This window comes from Physcomitrium patens, chromosome 7 (assembly GCF_059467195.1).
Source record: "Physcomitrium patens ecotype Gransden chromosome 7, ASM5946719v1, whole genome shotgun sequence".
NCBI lineage: Eukaryota > Viridiplantae > Streptophyta > Bryopsida > Funariales > Funariaceae > Physcomitrium > Physcomitrium patens.
In genome coordinates this window covers 14,806,147-14,826,578 of record NC_143416.1, presented here as the reverse complement: position 1 = coordinate 14,826,578, position 20,432 = coordinate 14,806,147, and the positions used below count along the sequence as shown (strand labels likewise).

The window sequence follows — 20,432 nt, the reverse complement described above, 5'->3', positions numbered from 1 at the left end:
TCAAGTGCCGATGACATATTCATCCGGATCTACAATTACAACATAACGGACCATGCGAAACAGTTTGGAGCCCATTCTGATTACATCTGTAGTATCGCAGATCATCCTGCTGTGCATTATGTTGTGTCTCCATTTCATGATCTGCTCATTAAGATATGGGATCTGGACAAAGGATGGACCTGCACTCAAATTTTTGTGGGGCATTCTCATTACGGCATGCAAGTGACCATCAACCTCTAGGATAAGAATACTTTTGCAAATTCTTCTTTAGATCGGATCATTAAGGTGTTCCACCAGTGGCTCCGTTCTTCGTGGCATGTCCATATAAAATTGCGGGAGTTTACTCTCCGATAATTTCTAGTGCTTTGATTTATTAAAAGAGGCAGGGCTAGCATTAATTACTGATATCTTTTGAAGCTTTCATTAGTTTGTGAACTATGCAGTGGATGATTTAGATGTCAAGCTTCCGTTGTAAAAAGATTTGGAATTTTGGGTTCAGCTGAACCTAATTTCACCCAGAAGCTCACCAGAAAGGTATGAATTGTGTGGGGTCCTTTAGTGGTGGTGATCAACCGTATCTCATGACTGGTTCAGATGATCAAACTGCGAAGGTACTGACTCTATCTGGTCTGTTGCTAATCTTGATTCTGCAGCTGAATGTATGAGCAAATGACTTGCACATTTGGTGCTTTAACTTTGCACCACAATCAACACAAAATCACTTACTTTGAGTGATTGCTTTCGTATGAATAACTCAGGAACTTATTGTCTGCTCAATGGTGGAGTAGGTTTGGGATTATCAGACACAAATTTGCGCTCAAACACTAGGACGTAGTCAAAATATATCAGCAGTAGCATTCCACCCTGACCTGCCAATAATTCTCACAGGGTCTGAATATGGGACAGTCCGTATTTGGCATTCGACAAAATACAGGTGAGTGGTTCTCCTACTGTACATTTAGTTAAGTTTAGTATCTCATTTGTACATGAAGTTTCTCCATGCAAGAACGGGACCTGGATGCTGACCAACGCAGATGCTTGCATTTATTCAGCTATTGATAAGGCGATTCAAAATGTTAGGTTCGATTTTCTTCGTATGAAAGTACTGTCATCGCATCTAACAGTTTTGTCTGTATTTGTTAATGTAGGTTGGGTAATATTATTCAGTACGGACTTGAGCGTGTGTGGGCCCTTGGTTATAACAAGGGATCAAACAGGTATAACATCCTCTAAAATATCCGATTCTGGCTTTTGAGCATTACATATCAGATGTGATATAAAGTGTATCTATTGCTCTTACAAGGCATTAGACTTATTCTTACCAGATATTTTGAATCTCTCTTGAAGTTTGAAATATCTCAGCTTGGTCAGATGTATTGTCGTTTGTGGTGACGGGCATTACATTATCCACACTGCTCTTGCATGGAGAAACAGGTCATTTGACTCAACTCTGGGGTTCGTCTTGTCAAATGATGGTTTGCGATGCAAGTCGTAGTTCTGAACGCAGGATTGCATTGTAGTTACTGGTTTACAGACTTCCTTGTTGGCTTTACTAGAAATAATTTTTCTTAAAAGTAATATGTGGGTTCTGTTAGCGTGTAAGCTCTCAAATTGAAAGATATTTCGAAGCTAATCATTGTGAATTTGCCCATCTTGTTTCGATTAATTGATACTTGGTCATTACTATTCTAGGTATTAATGTGGATTGCTGCTTTATATCTGTGTTGCTTAGTGGAGCTTATTGGTTTTGTCTGTCAGTTTCCAATTCTTCTAGAGTCTTTTATCGAACGTAACAAATTCAGGTGTACTTGGGACATCTTCTGTTTGCAGGAGAGAAAAAGCATCTAGCCCACATTCTCCTTTGAAGGCATTTATGGTAGAACCTTGCTTGCAGTGTTAACGAATGAGTTCTTGTGTTTCTATGACCCAGCTGAATGAAGAGGCGTTCGGAGGATTGATGTTGCGAATGTGAATAACAATATTGTGCATGTTTTCAGTTCAGTTTGATGTTTTTGGTTAGAATTGGAGTTCTTGGTTTCATTACAACTGTGTCTAATTGACGTAGCGGGTCTCTGGGTGCAGAACGTCCTTTGGTCTGACCATTGGGTTCTGATTGCTATTACTAGTGAGAACACTTTTACATTCTCAAATACGATGTAAGTATCGGCTTCATAGTGCTACGATTTCTCGTAGTTTCTGCTTGATGTATATATGAGTGTGTTCGGACTGGTCTTTTAGTGGGCAATTGTTCTATCTACAGCTACTCAGCCCGGCTCTTGAATTACTATGTTGATGGACAAGTATGCAATGATCACCCCGGGATGGTTCACATTCAAAATGACCTCCCGTATGTTACATACTGCTGCGTTCAAGTGGTTCATTTGTAACATCTCTATAAGTTACGACTAATGTGCACTATCTTGGTTGTGGTTAATGGAGGACTCTGGCTGGATCATTTCCGATGGTCTTGCTTTTTCCCATTTGTATTACGTAAATTAGGCATTTGGAGAGCTTCTGCTTTCATCATACAATGTCACACACTAGATCAACTCACAGGTGCACTAACCACTACATTTTCATTTGTTTATCGATTAAGGTTGTTGCTGAGAAATTACACAGCAAATCTGATTGAAAACAGTTCGAAGAATTGGCAATGTCTGCTGGAAATGTGCATACCTGCTTTTAGTTGGTGCTTGGGTATTCTTCAGACCTCTTGATTTTCTGGAGCTCTTCAAAATGCAATCGAGAGTTTTCGTGTGACTCTCTTCTAATCAATAAAAATAATTGTAACAGTTGGCACTTGTTTCTGCAGTTGAATGATGCAGTGGAATGTCCAAGCCATCTCAGAGATTTAAGTGGTTTACCACCTACTCTATTCAGCATTAGGGGACGCTGAGAGACTTGAGAAGCTCTCTGCGTTTACACGAACGAATGACAATAACAATGTTTCTCTTGTATCATTCTTCTTGCTTGAAAATGTGGAAGGGTGCGTTGAGCTTCTCATTGAAAGTTGTGTTAATTGCCATAATGCAGAATGGCATTATGGAGTTTTGTAAAACATCATCTACAATCTACATCGTTATGTACGCAGTGTTTTCTTTTCGTGGCCCCACATGGGGAGGAGGTGTGTGTGTGAGAATAAAACATAAAATCAAAATTGATCTCTCTCAGAAAGAATGGATTCAAGTGTTAAAATTTGAGCAAGTTGAATTACCTTCAAAACTTGGAAAAGGTCAGCTGCATGCATGATCGTGCATTATCTGTTTGTGAAAGAAATGAAACTGCCAGTGTCCAAGTGATAGCTCAGTGTGCGATACAGATGGATCAATGCATTTTCCTTTCTGTAACCTCTTTCTCTTGTGCAGCAATCGAATTCTTGAAGCAGGATGCTAGGCACGTACTTACTTGCCAAGCTAAGTGTCGAGAGTATAGTTTTTCTTTGGCGCAATGATTTGAAGAAGGGACTCTAAACGCTTCTGCTTTTCTGCAATTACTCGAGCTACATCAATTGCGATGAAGAGTAGTTGACTAAAGACTTGCAAATTCTATTGACACATAACAGGAACATGAAGCTGGTGAATGAACTATGTCAATTGTAGTTGGTCTCTCTCTCGATGCTTCTTTCTCATGCTTTCTTCAGGGCTCTATGCTATTGCTGGACACTTCTTTCCGTTGCTCTTGAGCTTAGTGGTGGTTGTAAGTGATGTAGGCCTGTGGCCCTGTTCCTATATGATCGGTGACGCACTTAGTCACTACTTATTACATGAGTGGATTATGACAATTTTTCTACACTTTTTCAGCAGTGAAGTGACCAAAAGTTGACACAAAAAACTTCCATCTGGGTACTGGGTTGTCAAGGACTAAACCCAGCTTCGCATACTGCGGTAATTGATGCGAAATGGACATGTTTGGACACCAATTTAGATATCTCATTTGATAAGTAAAAAGACGAAATTCTCATTTTCAATCTCGATTGTAACATAATGTCTAATGTTATATCGAAAAAAACATATTCATACATACATAAGTGCAAAATGTGACAATTTTTACTTAAGTTGAAAAACAATATAATAGTCTGCTGTAGAACTTCATTTTTATATATTAAAGACTTAATAATTTATAAAAACTACTTTCGCATTCACTAAAAAGGATATGTAGCGGTCAACCAGGAGTTCCATGGGCGATCTGTTCTATAGTTGTTTAATGCTATGTGCTGATTCCATTCAAAAACTAGAGTTGACTTGTTCAATATTCTTCTGATCCAAACATGATAGAACACACAGGAAGTCCATACTTTACAACGACAACTGTATTGATTTTAGAAACGTCCCATTCAGATGATACATTAACTTGTTCAGTAAGCCCGTATTTCCAATAAAAAAATTACAAGAATTACGGTATGAGATCTGGATAACAAAAAAGTTATACGAAGTGTGTGCTGATATTTTAGAGTTTATTTTAACAATACTGTATATATGTGCAATCAAACGTATATATATATATATATATTTTTTTTTTATTTAAATTTTCTGGCAATACTTCTTCCAGTTGTATTATAATTAGAACCCATACCTGGACGCATCCAATGCATGCACTCCATTCTCTGCTCCAATGGGAGGCTTCCGAAAGCCCTCCTATAGAAACAATCCACTCCGAGATTCCTTCGCCAGCTCACGACCCCCCCCTCAGGCCCAGCGTCCCCCACCCCTCGAGCACCATGTGGACGCCTACCAAACGCCACGGGAACACGATCTCCCTCTGGCGGACCGGGAACTGTGAACGCACAAAGCCTACCAAGCGGACGGGTGGGGGCAAGCTCGGACCCAACCCGGTCTCGGGGACCTCTGGTTCTGCTGTGACAAGCCATATCGTAAGGATGAGCCCACTGGCCTCTTGGTCATCATCTTCCCGAAGCCACCGTCGACCTGGACTCGCCCTATCTCTCTCTCTCTCTCGCTCTTTGCGTCCTTCCTTGATTGCTTCCTTTCTTCCAACTTGCGCAGCGAGCTGTCGACAACTTACCAGAGCGTTTAGCGGTGCACAGAGACGTGACTGTGGGTTTATTTGTCACTTTGTGTTGTTTCTATCTTTGCTAGCAACTATGTAGGCTATATTACATCCATGACAAGAGCGGAAGTGGGGTGGTCCCGGCACTGGGCAAGGACATTAATTTGAGGAAGGCTGCGGTCTGTGTGAGAAACGGACGTTGGCCGCGAAGGAATTTGGGTTTCGTGCAGGGATTTCACGGCTGTGGTGTCCACGAGGACGTGGTGTTCCAGGTCTGTTCAAGTGTAAGTCTCATCATGCTGAGATAGGTGGATGTTCGTGCTGGGGGAGAGAGAGAGAGAGAGAGAGAGAGAGAGAGAGAGACAGCGCGGATGTGGTTCGATGTGAAGGAGGTAGGGGGAATGAGGGCCGTGCGCGTGGTGAGGAAGGTGGTTGATTTGAGCAGGGTGAGGTCGTGGAGGCATGGGGTGTAGAGGGGTTTGGTCGTTCTGAATCGGGTGTGGAAGGAATGGTTGGTTTCTGCTGCTGCCGCGGCGAGTTGTCGCGGTTGTGTGTGCGGTGCCCTGTAATGTAGGGTGTGAGGATTTGGTGGCCTGGAGGACAGCAGTTGATGCCAGCTGCAGTTTGCGTGTGAGGGTTGACGTCCGACAGTTCTGGTTATGGACTGGTGCAGGGAGCAGGAGGTGGGAGCTTTGATCGACGCAGTGGCTGTGGAACAGGTTGTGGTGATGGTGGGAGGTCTCGATCTCGCGCGAGGTGGGAAGCGCCAGAGACCTGTCAGCGATGAGGATTGAGATCAGGTCTTCGGCAAGCTGTTGAAAGGGTTGTAGCCGGCAGGTGTGAGGTCGCCGGTATTGGTGGCGGCAAGTGTGGAGCGGGGTGGGGCAGTAAGCGCCCCGCGTGAGCGGCTTAGAATGCATCGAGGGCGGCGGCGGTGGCGATTGCGGCGGTAGCAGGTGCGAGAGGCGTTGGCATTCGCGAGGTGGCTCTGGAAGGGAGGAGTGAGAGTGGGGAGTGAAATTGGGATGCTGTATGGTGGCGGAGCATGCGCGAGGGAGCGGAGTAGCGAGAAGAGGGACAAGTGGGTGGGTCTGAGAAGGTAGGAATTAGGAGTTTTGGGGCGTCCGAGAATGGCGGCGTGCACAATAGTGTGGTTCAGACGCGATCTTCGGCTGGAGGACAATCCCGCGCTGATTGCTGCTGCTAGGGCGGGGACGGTGGTGCCAGTGTTCGTGTGGTCTCCTGCGGAAGACGGTCAGTTCCATCCGGGGCGCGTGTCGAGATGGTGGCTGAAGCAGAGCTTGACACATTTGGAGCTGTCGCTGAAGAAGTTAGGTTCTCCGCTGATCCTTAGAAAGTCGCCGGATACGCTGAGCGTGCTGCTGGAGATTGCGGAGGCGACGGGTGCGACGCAAGTGTTTTACAATCATCTATACGGTGAGTGATTGGTGAAGTGTGTCGGGTGTGGCGGGGGGAGGGGGGGGAGGAGCAGTGACGGAGGTAATCGAGGGCGATGTGGGATGTGGGATCTAGAGATGTGGAGTGGGATGCAGGGTAGCGGCGGGGGGAATGTTTGCATAGCGGGGAGCATGGGGGACAGGTGCGGAGGAAGTGGATGGTAGAGATGGTGGGCATGTGTGGGAATGTGCGTGACGAGATGTGGTAGTGAATGTTGGATGTGACGGTTGCAGATCCCGTGTCGCTGGTGAGAGATCATCGTGTGAAGCAGGGGCTGTCGCAGCGGGGGATAGTGGTGCACACGTTCAACGGGGACTTGCTGTACGAGCCTTGGGAGGTGTATGATGAGGAAGGGCAGGCGTTCACGGTGTACGAAGCGTTTTGGAAGAAGTGCATGAGCATGCCGTTCGAGCCGGAGGCACCACTGCTGCCGCCGAGGAGGCTGACGGGTCCGATTGGTACGTGGATGTTGGGAGATGGATGAGTGTGGGGGGTGGGGGGGGGATGGGAGAGGCATGGTGGGCGTGTGAGCGGAGCGGGAGGTGTGGATGTGAGGGGCGTGTGGGGTGGTGATATTTTGGAGGCGAGTGGGTGGTGTGTGGGAGTGGTTGGGGGATGGGGTGCATGTGTGGTGGTGGTGTTGAAGTGGTTGGGGGCGTGGTGTTTCAGGGAAGATCGTGGGGTGCAATGCGGAGGAGCTGGGGCTGGAGGACGAGTTCGAGAAGAGCAGCAACGCACTGCTGGCACGGGCGTGGTGTCCGGGATGGGGGTTCGCGAACAAGTCGCTGGATTCGTTTTTGCGGTCGCCACTGATCGACTATGCGAGGGACAGGCAGAAGGCGGATGGGGCATCGGGGACGCCGACGTCGCTGCTGTCGCCTCACCTGCATTTTGGGGAGCTGAGCGTGCGGAAGATATTCCACGAGGTGCGGAAGAGGCAGATAACGTGGGCTCGAGAGGGGAACGCGGGAGGGGAGGCGAGCGTGAACATGTTTCTGAGGGCGTTAGGGTTTCGGGAGTACTCGCGATATTTGAGTTTCCACTTTCCGTTCACGCACGAGAGGTCGCTGCTGGCGAATTTGAAGTCGTTTCCGTGGCGCGCGGACGAGGGGTACTTCAAGGCGTGGAGGCAAGGGCGGACGGGGTACCCGTTGGTGGATGCGGGGATGAGGGAGCTGTGGGCGACGGGGTGGGCGCACAATCGGATCCGCGTGGTGGTGGCGAGTTTCTCGGTGAAGTTTCTGCAGCTGCCGTGGAGGTGGGGGATGAAGTATTTCTGGGACGTGCTGCTGGACGCAGACTTGGAGTGCGACGTGCTAGGGTGGCAGTACATATCGGGGAGTTTACCGGACGGGCACGAGCTGGATCGGATAGAGAATCCCGAGGTACGAAACGCTTGCGTGGAGGAGTGGGGGTGGTGATGGTTGTGTTGGGTGGGTGGGAGATGGGGGGGGCGTGTTGTGGGATGAGTGGGAATAGGATAGGAAGGTGGATGTTGGAATGAGGACGGAAGAAGTTTGTGGGAGGGTGGGTGGTTGAAGAGGTGGCCGATGGGTGTGGGTGGTGTGTGGGGGAGTGGAGTGGGAGCAGTTGGGGTGAGGCGCAATTTGGGTGGATGTGGTTTCTGGATGCGGTGGAGTGGTGTGGTGGGAGTGGAAGTGAGGTGGCAAGAGGGGTGTGGAGGATACTGGTAGCGAGGCATGGGGTGGGTTTGGAGTTTTGTATGGTTTTTGGTGTTGTGTGGTGGAGTGGAGTGTGTTATGAGAGAAGGAAGGGGCAGTCGGGAGTCGGGGCGGAGTTGATGGGTGGGTGGAAATGATTTGGTGCGGGGTGAGGATTTGGTTGGTGAGTGCGGACAGGACTCCGACGACAGCGGTGGCGTTTGATGCAATGCGGAGTGGAGACGGGCATGGTGAAGGAGGATGGTTTTGTGGAGTGAAGAGGGCTGAGGATGGTTGGTGGTGTGTTGTTATGTATCAGGTGGAAGGATACAGGTTCGATCCGGACGGAGATTATGTGCGGAGGTGGATCCCAGAACTGGCACGACTACCGAACGAGTGGGTTCACCACCCATGGGATGCTCCGCCGAGCGCTCTTCGAGCAGCGGGCGTGGAGTTGGGGACGAATTACCCGCGGCCGATCGTGGAGATAGGAGCTGCGAGGGAGCGACTGCAGGCGTCGCTGGCGGAGATGTGGGAAAGAGACGCAGCAATGAAAGCGGCGCTGGCGAACGGGTTGGAAGAGGGACTGGGAGAGACGGTGGAAGTGGCAGGCACGGGAGGACCGGAGCACGAGAGAATGGATGTGCCGAGAGTGATGGTGCACATGCAGCGGGATGCGGACATGTCGTGCAACAGCTCGAGGAGAGACCAGCTGGTGCCAGAGATAGTGCCGAACCAGTTCCACATCCGGGCGCACGAGTCGATCATGAACAGGAGCGCGGCGATGGTGGAGGACGGGGAGGAAGCGGGGCGGGCGGCGGTACCGATGGTGTTTGCGAGCGTGAGGAGGGGGATGGGTGGGAACTACGGTGGGCATCATGTGGAAGGGAACGGCGGGGAAGTGGCGCAGGCAAGCGCCCCGATACAGTGGCCGACAGTGACGGCGGTGGATTACGAGTTGGATTCAACGGCAGAATCGGCGTCGGTGACGGGACGCGGGGGGAGCGAAGGCGGGACGGTGCCGGTGTGGTCGCAGTCGGTGTCAGCTAGGACTCCAATCCAGGTGCGGGAAGGTCTGGTGCCGGAGGTGCGAAGAGGACCGGGTTTGTCGCGGAGGCAACTGCAGGCGTCGGTGCAGAGGGTGAACCTGGAGGGGATGACATCGAATAAGGTAGGCGTCGGGAGCATGGTGGATTTGGATGGGTAGGAGCATTGAAGTTTTGTAGGCAGGCAGTTTTATTGCGTTGATGAAATTTGTTTGGCGTTTGGTAGTTTGGCGTTGTGGTGAGAGTAGTAGCAGAGTAGGAGTGGGAGGAGGTGTTTGGGGCGGGAAGCCCAGGTCGGTGTGCGGTTTGTGTTGGTTGGTGGGTTATCTCGAATTCCTACAGATTTGGGCTTTGTGCTTGTATCTGGTGCAGACAAGCTCTCTCTCGGTTTAGATTGGTCCACGGTGGAGCTGGAATGTGGGGGCTGAAATGAATGGCCACATCACCTTGGTGGCCTGACTTCATGCGAGATGCTTTCTTCTTTGGGGGTTTGTAATGCTGCCTGCTTATGTGGGATGCACTGTGTTGTGCTTTGGTCATACAGCAGGCTGAAGAGGAGGACTTTTACGTGCCAAAGTTGGTGAAATGGACTCAACCCCGCAAGCGGCGTGTCAAGCAAGATGGCTGACTGACTGCTTGGACATTGGGATAAGCTGCAGTTGAGGCACACGTTGAAATTATCGGCTTTGTTTTACCAGCTATCGTAATGTTTGGGCCGGTTTGGCCGGTTCTTACATTTCCGAGGCTGCTTTTCTGGCGGAGACCTTGCACGGAGTTCAAGCAGGCAATGAACTGCATGTGGACCCTTGTTCAGAATGGATCAACCACCACATTTTAACCTCAGACGGCATGGGTCCGAACTTGATATCGCCACATCGCTTTTTATCACCTTTGCAGGTTAATCTTATGGTTTGAATGCGCTATTTACCAATATCTGAGTTATTGGTAGGAGTGTTCATTTAAGCTGTTCTGGAAGGACCTTTTTGGGCGGCCATTCCCATATGAAGGTGGAACTTTGGGCCATAGGTGACATTTTTATTAAGTTTTTGTTCTCTTTTGCAAAAACTCTGAATGTCGTTTAGCTGAAATTTATATTTGCACAAGCATTCGTCCTTGGCTGCCATCAATCCACTGTGAAAGTGAATTGTAGGGCTAGAATGGAGTGTCATGGAGCAGTGATAATGAAGAGGCGACAAATAATAAAGAGGTGTTGTTGCGTCACATACGAAATGAGATAAGTTTGGTGCTTGGAACTGCTGATTTGCTGGTGTGATCCTTGCTTTAAGCTAATTTTCATTGTTCATAATCGGGCGACATCATCAGCCACCGTTCACTCGCTTCACTTAGCTTTATAATGCCAAACTTAACGTTGCGTCCTGCGAAAGCTTAGTATGTTTGGAAAAACACTTCAGGAGTGGAAATGATGATACCCTGATTATCTTACATAGAATAACAATTCATTTCACATTGAGTTGACATTAACGAATGTTTTTGAAATTGGTGATCTATACCTGGAAGTGTTGATTTGTTTGTTTGTTTGTTATTTTTATTTTTTTACAACTTGACACAAGCGTCAGACATATCCAATGCAATATCTGTCACATGTCATGTGTGGTTAAGATTGTGTAGTTGGGATTTTAACAGTCAAAATTGGAACAAATTACAGAACTCAGGTACAACCTTCCATCATCCAATAGTTTGAAGTCATTGTGAAGTAAGGAAGAGGGTATTGAAATATCATCAACTTGTAAACCATAGTTGGAGATTATGACTTTACTACTAATAGTATCATCATTGTGGTTGACTTATCTTGAAATGATTCTAAATTATATTAAATGTACTTGGTTGAAGTTAGTTGTTTTATGCAATGAAATTTTTTGAAAATCCCTTTTATTGTAGTTAACGTTCTAAATTATGAAAAATGAATTTTGATTTAATTCATTTGAATGTTTCTAAAACAAGACTAACATTTTTATAAAAAATGCAACCTATTTAATATCTTTTAAATGGATGACAAGTTTGTTGTATGTAAAAATAATATAGAAAAATTATAAAATATAGAGATTGCTTTGTCAATATTATGGTCAAGATGGTTGATGTTATGTTTAAACATTATAGCTGTTATGATAATCACTTGTATAAAACAACTCAAGGGGAGATAAATACATGGGATAAATAAGAGATGATAAAAATCCTCTTTGGCTTGTTGCATATTTCATTGTTTTCATCAAAAGTGAATCAAATTTAGATATTAATTGTGATGTTAATTAAGATTAATATGTTGTTTTGGAATATTTCTAAGAGAGAAAGCATGCAAGAACTTTGGTTAAAGAGAACTTATGCGTGACTAATTTAGAGAGAAGCCTAACAAAGTGGATCTCAACTTCTTCTATGTGAGATACAATATACAAGCTAAGACAAACAAGAGGTGATGGGCATTAGATTTTGTAAGATACATGTCTAAGATCCCAATATTTGATAATGTCAATGAGAACACAAATGGAGATGAGGCATGGTCCACTATCTAGGCTAGTGGAGTGGCAAAGAGATACAAATTTGTATTACTTCTTATTGTGTGTTCTATATCTTTGCAGTTGGATGAATGGGAGGACTTAAACATAGCCGTAGGAGGCAATGTGAAGAGAATTGAAGTTTGTGCTAAATAAGCAATTTACAAGATAATAACTCCATAAGGTTTCAGAGCACATACATTGAGTATGTATGTATATGCACAATTGTGGGCATCTTGTATGCGGGACATTATATGTGCATTTTTTTGTGAAGCTTTTGCAACATAAAGATTTCATGAGTGTAAATCATTTTACACTTAAGGTGGAATAGAATCCAACAATAAGGTTGTTGTTTAGGAGCATATCAGCTAAGTTAATGTGTGGTAGCAACATACATCCAAAGATGTGCTACATTGAGTGGAATTTGAAAGCCTTGGCCACAATGACCAAGATAAGTCAAGTTTATCTTGAAAAGTAAACTTTATATTTCTTTTGTGCAAGTTTGTTTATATGACCATTCACTATCTGATTTTATATTGGAGTTTTCATTCTAGTGAAAAATATTTATTTGTATTACTTGCAATATAAAATTATGCAAACTACATAGCATAATTGGATATAATCACACTTTGGAACACTTTGAAACACTTTGAAAGTACTAAAATAATTGAAACCAAATTCATACAAACAACAAAATTGGTTGAACGAAAGTCAAGATGATATGTTTGTGTTATTTGAAGATATAAGTTTGAAATACATTTTCAAATCCTATTTCGAATAATACTATCAATTTTGAAAGTAAAAATATATAACAAATGGCAAGTTTGTAGTCATTAAAATAACTAGTTTTTTTATCACAAAAAATTAAAAGTGGTATACAACGATCAAACAATTTTTTAGGAGGACTGTCTTCCTATTCAGCAATCAAAGAAAGTGATGGGAATATTGCGGGTGACAACAAATCATCTTTTAGCAAGAAGACACTTGCTTTAATCAATGTGTCTAGCACCTCTTCAAAAGCCCTGCCATTTTGTTAAACAAAATATTTATTATACAAAATGTTGTAGTAAAAATTGTAATTTCTTTACTTGGATCTTCCACCATGTCCAATAATGCTACAAATTTAAGAGCCATCTTCTAATGAAAAACTTCTTGGAAGTTGTAGTTTTTATTATCCTAAAATCTTATCTTGCATTTTGAAGAGGTTCAATCATTAGTCATATTGAATAAGAGAAAGATTAATATTTTGCTGATATTGACATTGATACTAAGACTTAGTAAATCATATATTTTGTTGCACTCTATATACAAAGATTCTTATAATAATATTTTTCTTTAGATTAGATTTTTTTTAGTCTAAGAAAGTTTGGAGCTATATTAAATTGTATAAGATTTTCTACAAAATGTATAATTTTTCAACTTGCTTTATTGTCAAAGACATGAATCTCAGAGAACTAAAAGTTCAATACATTCTTGTGTCACTTAAAAAGATTGAAGAATCATTCAAAGATGATATAATATTAAATTAGAATGGCTATTGTCAAGAACAAGAAGATTAGAAAGTCTTGAAATAAGACTATGGAGTAGAAAGGCATTATCAAGAGTAAAGAAGGCTTCATTCTTGCCTCCATATATACTATCTAACTAGGAGCTTCATGATAATATTCTATAGGATCTTCAATACATGTTGACTTTGCAAGGCATATATCTTAACTTTCTAGGCAATTTTTTTATATGTATGTCATATAATTAGCTTGTTCCATAAACTATTAACATATGTAATACATGGTTAATTTGTTGACCAAGTTTCTAACCTATCAATCAACTACAAATACATATAAAGTCAAAATTGCATGTATGTAGCTTCTAAAAAGCTTTTCTAAAAGATATTATGAAATTAATCTATTTTTATCTATTTCTATCTAATTATATAAGTAATTATTGGAATAAATATGTATGCTTGTGATATTATCTTTTCTTTTTTAGAATAAGTTCCACGACGAGTGGTCATCATCTTTCATAGATCTTATTATTCTTCATCTTGATTTTGATGGATGTTGTTGATGAAAAACCTCAATCTTTTTTGCTATATTTGTAAGATTCTTTGGTGGCTTCTATGTGTGTTCATTAATATCATATCCATGCTAATGAACAAGATATTCTAACTTGTTTTGGTATTGCTTTAAATCTAAGATTTTTTCTATTTCAAATTCTTGATTATTATTGACTTCTATAGAAGTAGGTGGCATTTGTCTTCTTTCAGAGATGTTCATTGTCTTATATAACTCAAGAAAAGATATATGGAATATGGGATGGATCTTCATAGACTCCCTAAATATAATCAGTAAGCAATATGATTAATTTATTTACAAATAAGAATTAGTCTAAGCTTATAATAATCCAACTAGTCACAAATGTCGCTAGTCTTCATATTATAATAAAATAACCATATTTTGTCACCAATGTCGAATTGAAGTTGCTCCTTGCAATAGGCATCCACATTGATCATTTGACGTTCTTGAGCTGCTTTTAAATTAACTTTCATTGTTGTATGAAGCTCAGATAAATGATTTATCAAATCTTTTGCCAAAGGATTATCAACTTTTGAGAAGTCAAAAATATCAAGATGTGGATAATAACTATAATTAATAAAAAAAATATATTTGTGGCATAGAAGAATATATCATATTATTATGGATAAATTCTTCTAATAATAAAAGAGTTATTCAATCATCTTATTTGTAATTGATGGTACATTTTAAATATTTTTTCAAAACTTAGTTTATACACTTTTTTTGTCCATCAATTTGAGGATGAAAAGACAAAGAGAGCTTTGTATCCACTTTTAGAATCTTGAAAAGGATTTTCCAAAATCTTGATACAAATTTAGTCTCTATATTTAATATAATATCTTTAGACAATCTATAATAGCAATAAATATTATAAAAAAAACTTAATTATTTCTTTATTTATAATAAATTTTATAAATAATATAAAATATGCTATTTTAATAAAATAATCTACTATAAAAAATTTAGAATTATACAAACCTTAGACTAAAAGATGTGTGATAAAATCCATAGAAATAGAAGACCATGGTTGTTTTGGAATAGATAATGGTTGAAAAAGTTTATAAGGTTAATAATAAAGATTTTTTAATCTTGAATAAATTCCATATGATTGTACAAAGTCTTTGATTGCCTTCTATATTTGAAGCCACTAATTTGTTTTAGATATTAGCTCTAAAAACTTATTATATCCAAAATATCCAATTGCAAGAAAGTTATAATGAGCTTGAAGAACACGTAATTTTACTTTACCTTCTGAAATGTATAATTATTCCTAAAAATAAAATAGATTATTCTTAAATTTTAACTTAGAAGTATCATGAGACTTAGAATAATTACTTTTAATATTGTGAACAAGAGTATCAAAAGACATATTTGATTGAACTTGCTTGAAAAAAATTAAGTCAATAGTCAATGTTGATTTTATTGCTTAAAGATAAAAATGTTCCAACTTCTAGAAAATTATTTTTTATTAATGAAAAGCTACATCTCATTCTTTTGGTATAAGATAAGAATTTCTAGAAAAGACATCTAATAAATCTTGTTGTTTTTTGGATTAATAAGTAATCTTAAAATTAAATCTTAATAAAGACATGCTCCAACAAGCTTAGTGATAATATAAAATATATACTCATATGAAGAACTTAAGATTCTTATAATTCATATATATATATATGGTGATTAGATTAGAAGAAACTTTTAAATTATGATGTAATTCTTGAAATGAATCCAAAATTACAAAAAGCTCTTTGTCATAGATCTTATAATTAATCTTGAATACTAAAAGTTTCTTGGAATGAAAAGCTATTGAGAAGAGCTTATCATCTGCTCCTATTTGCGATGAAATAGCACCTACAAAAAAATATGATGCATTTATCTCTATAAAAAATGCCTTCAAAAAGTTGACGGAATATAAGATTGGAACAAAAATAAATACAATCTTTGAGGCTTCAAAAGATACTTCAGCTTCTTTGCTCCACTTAATTTTTTTTTATATGTCAAGTATATAAGAGGAGCCACAATTTGAAAAAAGTTCTTGATGAAGATCTAATAATAATTGGCAGATTTCAAAAAATATTGTATATCTTTGATTGTTTTTGAGATCTTCTAATCCATGATACTTTGGACCTTCTTAAGATCCATTACAAGGCTATTGTTTGAGATGATGTATCTTATAAAGCCAACTTGAATAGTATGAAATATATACTTTTCTATCTTGACATATAATCCTATATCTGTTAGTTTTTGTAACATTAATTAAATATGAACTTCATATTTTTTTGTGTTCTTACAATGAATTAAGATATTGTTAAAATAAAAAATGATAAAATTATCAAAAAAATCACAAAAGATATTATTTATTGAATTTTAAAAAATAACTAGTGTATTTGTGAATCCAAAAGGCATGAAATGATACTTAAAATGTTTGTACTTGGTTTGAAATATAATTTTTTTATTCATCTCTTTTTTTAATGTATACCAAATTATATGATCTTTATAGATCTATTTTATATAAAACTTTGCTTAATTTAATTGATCAAAAAGTCCTAAAATTAAATATAGAAGATATCTATTTTTGATGGCGATCTTATTGAGTCTTTGATAGTTGATATATATTCATAGAGATCCATTTTTTCTTCTTTTCAAATAAGATAGGAGTCTAAGTTGGAAATTTAGAATGATGTATGAAGTTCTTAGCCAAATTTTCATTAATATATTCTTTGAGTACAGCCAATTTGTTTTATGAAGACTATTGATTGATTTAAATGGTAGATAAGCTCCTTCTTGAAGATCAATAAAACAATCATAGGAACAATGCTTTAAAAAAATATTTATATTTTTCTTTTCAAAAATATTTTTATAATTTTCATATTGGCTTAGAATGTTACTTTAAATCTTTTCTCTATCAACAATAGATGTGGCATATATAACAAAAGTTTTTTCTTTTATTGCAGCATGCATAAAAGTTCTAGTATCTATTAATAATGGTTTAAATGTATTGGTCTTATAAATTTCTATTCACCTAGAAAAATCTTAGATTAATCCATGAAAAATATCAAGATTATAAAAAATCTAATTTATTTAAGGATTATATTTTTTTAACTATAATAATTCTAAAATAATTGAATTAAAAAGAAATATAATCATATAAATATTATTAAATTATTATGACCATTAACTACTACATCTAAAAGAATAGTTTTACATGTAACTTAATAATGTCACAAACATATAATTGAAGAAGGTTCCAAAAGATTCTAAAAGGTTCTATAGAATCTAAGAAGATTCCAAAAGATTCTAATAGGACCTAAGAAGGCTCTAGAAGATTCTACGAGGTTCTAAAAGGTTCTACTAGGTTCTAAAAAGATTCTAAAAGGTTTCAATAGATTCTAAAAAAGTTCTAGAATCTAAGATCTTTCTTGCCTTGTATCTAAAAGGATCTATTAGATTCTAGCCAAGACCTTCTTACTTTGTATTCAATTATTTTTCTAATGTCAAGCTAATTCCATTTTTTGGTCTTGAATTGTTGTCTTGTATATGGTCTCTAATAATTTGTTGAGACTGTCATAAAACAATATTAGGAGCTTAATCTTTCTTACGAGAGAATATATTATCCCTCTTCTTGGAAGTACTATAGCATTCTAGACTTTACGGATTACCCTCTCCTAAATTAGTATTATTCTTTTTTTTTAATATTCTTTTGGTTTCTTTTTTTTATACCATAGATCAAGTTTTTTTCCTTTGAAGGCATGTATTTCTCTGATTTTCTATGGTAGAAGGTAAAAAAGTCAATATGACAAACTCTAAAGAGATCAAGTTAGATTCTATTATTAATGCTCTTGAAGTATTGAGGATCATGATAGAGACTTTGTCAAAGCAAAATGAAGAACTATATATGACCATATATAATGGTCAAGGAACCAGAGCACCTCAACAATCACACCAAATTGCAATAGAGGTTCCAAATTCTCAAACGATTATATCTGCTTCAAACATGGGAGGTGCATCTACTCAAGGCAATGATCTCATAATAATAATAGCAAAAGAATCAATGATCAGCCTTTCAAAAAAGTTCAATGACATCCATTCAAAATTTTGTGGCTTTATAAATCAAGTACGACTAATCACATTGCTTCAACCTCAATGATATTCCACTGAAGCATCTTGTGTTGGTTTGGTTGGAAGCTTGCTATCAGATCAAGCTTTATCTTGGTTCGCTCCATTATTTGAAAAGAATTCTCCTATATTGCACAATTTTGAAGTATTTTTGACAGCATTTGTGGAAGCATTTGGTGAACATGATAAGATTTGTTCTTAAACAATTAAAATTCAAAGGCTTTTATAAGAAATAAGTTTTGCATTAATGTATGCTTCAGATTTCCGACAATTAGCACATGATATAAATTAAGGAGAAGATGCACTAATGAGTCAATTTCATTGGAGATTAAGAGACGATATCAAAGTCTTATTGTTGTCTATACCAGATCCTTTAATATTCAATGAAGCCATTAGTCAAGCTATAAAGTGCAATAATCATTTATTTCAATGATGACAAGATAAACATTCTTCAATTATGCCACATGTATACACCAATTATTTTGCATCTTCTTCACCATCCAATTCTATTGAACATTTGGAAGTAGAAGATATATAGATTGATGCACTTTATTTCAAACCTCTTTCTGAGTAAGATAAAAAAAAATATCAAAGGAAACTTGGCATATACTTATATTGCAGAAAATTTGGCCATAAGATTAATAATTATTTAATAAAATGCTAGCATACATATGAAATGAGAAGTGTGGCCACATTATCATAAGCTTTGTAAAAAAATGAGGGCGTCCAGCCATAGTAGGGACTATGTGGCTGGATTCTTCACTATTACAAACCAAAAAAGGTCATGTACTCTCTCTTAGCCTTTTCCCTTGTTTTACTATACATGTATGGTTATGAGTCACAAAACTAAAGTATCATGCATTACTTGACTCGAAAGCCTCTGCATGTTTATTAATGAAGATTTTTTTAGATCACACATAATTTGTACAGTTAAAAAATCCAAAGTTGTACATGTAGAAGTAATAGATGGTCAACCTTTATCCTCTAAAGACGTCACTCATGAAATAATTCCTTTAGAAATAACTTTTGACAACCATAGCAGTCAAGTAGTATTCAACATCATTAGATCACGACTAAGTTCAATCATTTTAGGACTCTAATGGCTTGGATAATATAATCCATAAATAGATTAGATATCTTGAAAGTTATAATTTCTTCTAATAGATCATAGAACCTCTAGATCTATAAAAAAGCTTTTAACACTTGACAAGCCAAAACTTAAACAATATTTATTTATTAGAGCTAAAGTATTTGTAAAGGTGGCCAAACAAGGTACTACATTTATTGTCTATACAAATCTATAATTAGAACCTATAGTTGCTACAATAATAATTTTAAAGGCATATAAAGATTTTATAAATGTATATGAAAAGAAAAATGCAGACATCCTACTAAAGCATTGTTCTTACAATTCTGCGATTGACCTTCAAGAAGGTACTCAACCACCATTTGGATCCATCTATAATTTATTCTAAAAAGAGCTTATGACTTTAAAGGAGTAAATTGACAAAAATCTAGCTAAGAATTTTATTCAATATTTGAAGTCACCAATTGGTACTCTAATGTTATTTGTGAAGAAAAAAGATGGATCTTTACAAATATGTATTGATTAACTCGGTCTTAATAAAATCATGATAAAAAATTGATATCCAATGCTATTGATATCTGGACTTCTTGATCAACTTAGTCAAGCAAAGATCTTTATGAAGATTCATCTACGGGGCACTTATAACTTGATACGCATTAAAAAGGGAGATGAATGGAAGATAGCATTTTGCACCAGGTATGGACATTTTGAATATAGTGTCATGCCTTTTGGACTTACTAATGCACCACCCATATTCTAACACTTAATAAATGATATATTTTGTAAATATCTCAAGTACTTTTTTGTGATCTATTTGAGTGATATTCTAATCTTTTCCAAAAATCCAAAAGACCACAAAAAATATGTCAACCTTATGCTAGAAAAAACTACAAAGTACTAGGCTATATTCAAAACTAAAAAAGTATGTATTTCATGCATCTCAAGTCAAATTTGTTGGATATATTATTTCTAACAAAGGCCTTTTTATGGATCCAAAGAAGGTACAAGCAATCATCGATTGAGTAAAGCCAAAAATTGTATGTGATGTCCAATACTTTCTTAGATTTGTAAACTTCTACATAATTTTTGTTAGGAATTATTCTAAGATTGCTACTCTATTTATGCAATTGATATGCAAAGATAAGCTCGACTAAGATCCTAAAATAAAGAAAGCTTTTTAAAGCTTAAAAGATGCTTTTATAATAGCTCTAATTTTGATACATCCAAATTTCAACAAGCCCTATTTTATGGAGACCAATGCTTCAGACTTTGCATTGGGAGCACTTTTATTGTAATATGGAGAAGATAACAAATTTCATCTAATTATATTTTATTTTAGAAAATTCTTAGCAATAAAAATTAACTACAAAATCCACAAGAAAGAGTTGCTTGCAATCATAGATTCTTTCTAAGAATAGCACCACTTTCTTGAAGATACATTTTATCAGGTGACTATATATATAGATCACAAGAATCTT

At 38.5% G+C, this 20,432-nt stretch overlaps 1 protein-coding gene and 1 pseudogene across 5 annotated transcripts; both read left to right on the top strand.

The window, feature by feature from the left end:
- The first annotated feature begins 536 nt into the window (after positions 1–536).
- On the top strand, positions 537–3,587 carry LOC141045635 (coatomer subunit beta'-1 pseudogene; annotated as a pseudogene). The gene is made up of 5 exons (XR_016504332.1): positions 537–611; positions 789–934; positions 1,149–1,434; positions 1,831–2,556; positions 2,813–3,587. The product of XR_016504332.1 is annotated as a coatomer subunit beta'-1 pseudogene (transcript).
- Positions 3,588–4,867: 1,280 nt separating this feature from the next.
- Positions 4,868–10,393, top strand: LOC112284608 (cryptochrome-1). Of its 4 annotated transcripts, none has more exons than XM_024524555.3 (6): positions 4,868–5,291; positions 5,681–6,444; positions 6,699–6,923; positions 7,135–7,850; positions 8,446–9,297; positions 9,720–10,393. In XM_024524555.3, the coding sequence occupies exons 2-6, from the start codon at positions 6,138–6,140 to the stop codon at positions 9,798–9,800; spliced, it is 2,181 nt and encodes a 726-aa protein (XP_024380323.1). In that variant the 5' UTR covers positions 4,868–5,291; positions 5,681–6,137; the 3' UTR covers positions 9,801–10,393. The 4 variants fall into 4 exon arrangements, with proteins under 4 accessions (XP_024380323.1, XP_024380322.1, XP_024380321.1 ...); XM_024524554.3 differs by having other exon boundaries at positions 4,869–5,279; positions 9,717–10,393; XM_024524553.3 differs by having other exon boundaries at positions 4,869–5,291; positions 9,717–10,393.
- Positions 10,394–20,432: the final 10,039 nt, after the last annotated feature.

Coding starts and splice junctions, on each gene's coding strand:
- LOC112284608 (XM_024524554.3), top strand. CDS start 6,138: ATGGCGGCGTGCACAATAGTGTGGTTCAGACGCGATCTTCGGCTGGAG. Junction 6,445..6,698: donor GTTTTACAATCATCTATACG/GTGAGTGATTGG, acceptor TGACGGTTGCAG/ATCCCGTGTCGCTGGTGAGA. Junction 7,851..8,445: donor ATCGGATAGAGAATCCCGAG/GTACGAAACGCT, acceptor GTTATGTATCAG/GTGGAAGGATACAGGTTCGA.